At 45.4% G+C, this 4,024-nt stretch overlaps 1 protein-coding gene across 1 annotated transcript in view; it reads left to right on the top strand.

Annotated features, from left to right (window-relative positions):
• CACNB4 (calcium voltage-gated channel auxiliary subunit beta 4) overlaps positions 1–4,024 on the top strand; it is a 23,160-nt gene that overhangs the window by 5,884 nt on the left and 13,252 nt on the right. The window contains exons 4-5 of the mRNA XM_035898935.1: positions 1,185–1,294; positions 2,902–3,053. Of these exons, the coding sequence (XP_035754828.1) occupies positions 1,185–1,294; positions 2,902–3,053 (262 nt within the window). The remainder of the gene's footprint in view (positions 1–1,184; positions 1,295–2,901; positions 3,054–4,024) is intronic.

Here is a 4,024-nt window from a genome sequence, read left to right as displayed (position 1 = left end):
CAGCAGGAGTGATACTTGGGATTAGTTCTTACTGAGGAGGAATGAAATGCTTCTTATATCTGGCACAGTAGGTGAGCGTTTGTGGTCCTTCCCTTGTTACACGTCTCTGATTCCAGCAGTCAGAGATCTAGGAGCTCCCTGAGCCAGCGGTGCGATCCGGACCGCTGTGCTTTATCGTCACCTCTAGGCCCATGATCCATTAATTTCTCCCATTTCTTTCTTTAAACTCATTTATACTTTTGTCTCTACTGTATTTTCTGGCAGTAAATCTATTTATGTATTGTGTAGAAAAATACTTGCGCTTCTTTTTAACCCTCCGTCTGATAATTTCACTTAGAGCTGCATAAATCTTAGGTTCTATGGAATAGCTGCTAGTCATTTCCAGCTTGCTTTCTTTTCATTATTCATGGCTCTTTGGCGCATCACAGTCCTCCTAAATGGATTTTATGTGAAGCGATTGTGCGGTCTTTGTTTTATAACCTTTTGTCTCTTCTCAGCTCACTGACAAATCAAGTAAAAAAATCGCCCTCCTTAAGTTAAAGAGGAGGCTCCAGCAGTACAGATAGCTGTGGCCCAACTTACTTTTCTCCTCTTCAACCATGAGCCGAGTCATTTAGCCCATCGGCACAGCTCCCTGTCTGGAAAAGGAGAGCGCGTGTTGGAGGACCAGTCTCCCAAAGCAAGCAGCTCTGTGCAGGGACTCCAGACACGCAGATACGAGTGACACGGTCCGCTTGGACGTCCAAGCACGGCCCTTCCTTGCCTCTCAGCATGCTGGGTTTAATCAATAGTTTAACTGTCCAGGAAGAGAGTGCTGTTACTGTTATGACTCTTGTTCTGTATGCCCTAAGACTCGCATAACTTGTAGTATTTATGGTACTGTGTAGATTCATGTTGGAGATATGAGTGAGTTGGGGAGAGGAAAAGTTACCTAATGCATTAAGTAGAACAGCAGAAGCTGTACGCCAGAGTCTACAGTAGTGTCGGGAATAGAAAATGCTTTACAGTTATGCAGCATTTCTCTTTAGTTGTTCTTTAATGATGACATAACTCGGCTATAAAACATATCTGAGTGGTATTTTATTGTATTTGTACTTTGGAATGGAATGGAGCTGTAAATCATGCACAGTGCGCTGAAAATTTGACGACAGTGTTTTTGTTCTGTCCTGTGTTCTTACTCCTAGGATATCAATAACTAGAGTGACAGCTGACATTTCTCTTGCTAAGAGGTCTGTTCTAAATAATCCAAGCAAGAGGGCAATAATTGAGCGGTCAAATACAAGATCCAGCTTAGGTAAGACACTGACACAGATGTAATTCTGAACATGGTTACATCCTGGAGGGAGGGGACAGGATTTCAGCCTTCAAGATGTCATCAGTTCTGCGATTTTAAATGGGTCTACAGCATTTTAATGTATAATTCTGGATTTCACGTGCTCACATGGGAGACAGATTTTTCCTGACTGAGGAGGGGCAACAGAGCGCGGTGTTCTGCGTTAGCCTCGCACTAAGCGATCACCTGGGCTAGAGCAAGCGGTGTTATAGCTGCAAAAGGTGAGCTAGGGGCCTGCAGTCAGTGTGGGTTCAGTGCTGTTTCCTCCCAAGGTGAGTCGGCCTCCCAGCTCCCTCTCCGCAGCCCTGTGCTTTTAATTCCACGTCACAAGGTGCCGAAGAGCTTCCACCTTGTCCAGCCAAGAAGGAAACATGCTGTTCCTGACCCTGGGGCTGGTTTTGTATTCAGTGTTGCACAGCGACAGCTTAATTTTGCTGTTCAGCCGTGAGACTCTGGGTCTCCCCACCCCCTCCTCAGTGTCATGGCTGCTGGGTTACACTGGCCTGATGAATTTTTATTTCTTTCACAAGGGTGGAAATTTGTGTGTAGCATATGCATGCCAATAACCTGGTCGCTGGGACGCCATCCTAGGAGGTAGGAGAAGTTGGTTTTTAAAGTCTTCTTGGGAAGAACAGGCTCTTAAACCCAGTTCTCTGGCATCCTGAGTGACTGTTTGAACTAGAGGTATAGGTCGTAGGATGCTTCACTTCTATTTGGCATTCTAGTACAGGAGTAGGCACCCCAAAATTAAGTGCTGCAAAGGTGAGTACTAAATCTTCTTGTGCCTGTGAACATGGGTTGCTCTGTGCAACAGCCCTCGGGCAAATTAAATGCATGTGAGTTGCTGACGTACAGCCCTTGTGCTTTGGTGGTGTAACTTAGAGGCTTCAATTTGCGCTGAGTTTACCCATTCAAAATGCGCCACATGCATGCGGATGATTAAGAAGGGTCAGAACAATGAATATCAGAATTACAATTTACATGGAAGTAAATCTCTCCTTTTCTTCAGACAAAAGTACTTTGGTGTGAGCGTTGCCATTAGTGTCTTTTTAAATAATACCCTGTCAGTTATTTAACGTAAACAATTTTTGGTGGTTATAGAATTAGGAGGTCACAGTTCTGCTTTTCATACAGACTCTTGTTTAAGTTAAATCAGAATTAAAATCTGAGAACAAAAAAAGTTTTAAGAAATATCCATACATCACTTGCTGTTGAAAATAAAAGATCTTATGGCTCCTCAGCTATTTAAGCAGATTTGGAAAATCAGCTTAGGCCTATTTTGTGTTAACAGAAACATGCATTTAATTGTACCCGATGTTCAATACACTGATACTACAAAGGAACGTAGTAACTATGTATTTTCAGGCAACAGAATTGTCTCAAAGGTAATCTTTATTTAAAAGATTGCCTTGAGTCATAGGTTATTTTATGGAAATTGCATTAATTCACATACGGAGTTCATATCCTGAATGTATACAGTCTATAAGTCTATAAGTGGGTGATGATATTTTTGTCTAAGTTAATGCTGGGGTTGAATGGCTTTCACCTGTTTTGTTTGCCTTTACTAGCTGAAGTACAGAGCGAAATCGAAAGAATCTTTGAGCTGGCAAGGTCCTTACAACTGGTTGTCCTAGATGCAGACACTATCAATCACCCTGCACAACTTATCAAGACATCTTTAGCACCAATTATTGTCCACGTTAAAGTGTCTTCTCCAAAGGTAATGTATCTCACCCTTAAAATATGTGCGCTTGAGCGGGACCTGGAGGGTGGTGTGGGAGTGAGCAGTGTGTTGTCTGCACCTGGAGAAACGAGGAGTGAGATGAAGAGAAAAAAAGTGTCATTTTTAGATCAAGGGCTTGACAAGGGAGTGTCTGATGCAGTTTCCTTTTTCTGCCCTAAACCTTAAACTAGCCTTAGGCTGAGTCTTAGACAAGGCACCTACCTGTTCAGTAGACAAAAAAATTCCTGAGGAGCAAATTCTTTCTGTAGCTCTCAGTTCCCCTGTCAGTCCCCCTGCAGCCCCCTTGCCCCAACACAGCTGTAGTTCTGGGTTGTCTCTCTACAAGCCCTAACCTTAGGCTGAGCTTCAGAGAAGACGAACAGCCCTTTGCCCGCTTCCCCAGCAGTTAATGGTAGTTGTCCATTGATCACAAACGATGTCTGCGCTTGTCTGTGGCTTCTGCCTGGGGCATGTTGATACACCATCCACAGCTGGGTCTGGACCAGTGTGGGCAGGCTGCTGGCCAGCTCCTGCCACGTGGCATGACTGCGACCATTGCTCAGGAGCGCAGCACGGACCCCACCGCGACCATGGCTGTTAGTGCAGAAGGGGGCCTGGAGTCACGACAGAGACTCTGGGTCTCATGGGATTGGCACAGCAATGGTGGGATGCGGCCCAACGCCTGCTGGAGTGACCACCGTGGCACATCAGAGATGTCTGCAGAGAGCCGTGGCCAGTTCTTGGTGCAGGTGACCAGCAAGTGACTGGGGGTGGGGTGGTGGTGTTTCTGCTGGACCTGTTACCTGGGGGAAAAAGGAAGAACTGGACAGAGTTGTGAAGGTCCAGGACAGCCTTGGCTGCAGCAACCGTAAGATGGTGGAATTTAAGATCCTGAGAGAAGCGGGCGGTACAAATAACAGAATGGCAGACCTGGACCCTGGAACTGGCTCGTTCAGGGACCTGTTCAG

Source organism: Egretta garzetta, unplaced genomic scaffold (assembly GCF_000687185.1).
Source record: "Egretta garzetta isolate BGI_Z169 unplaced genomic scaffold, ASM68718v1 scaffold208, whole genome shotgun sequence".
Lineage (NCBI taxonomy): Eukaryota > Metazoa > Chordata > Aves > Pelecaniformes > Ardeidae > Egretta > Egretta garzetta.
Note: the sequence above shows the minus strand (reverse complement) of the source record. Positions and strands in the feature narration are given on the sequence as shown.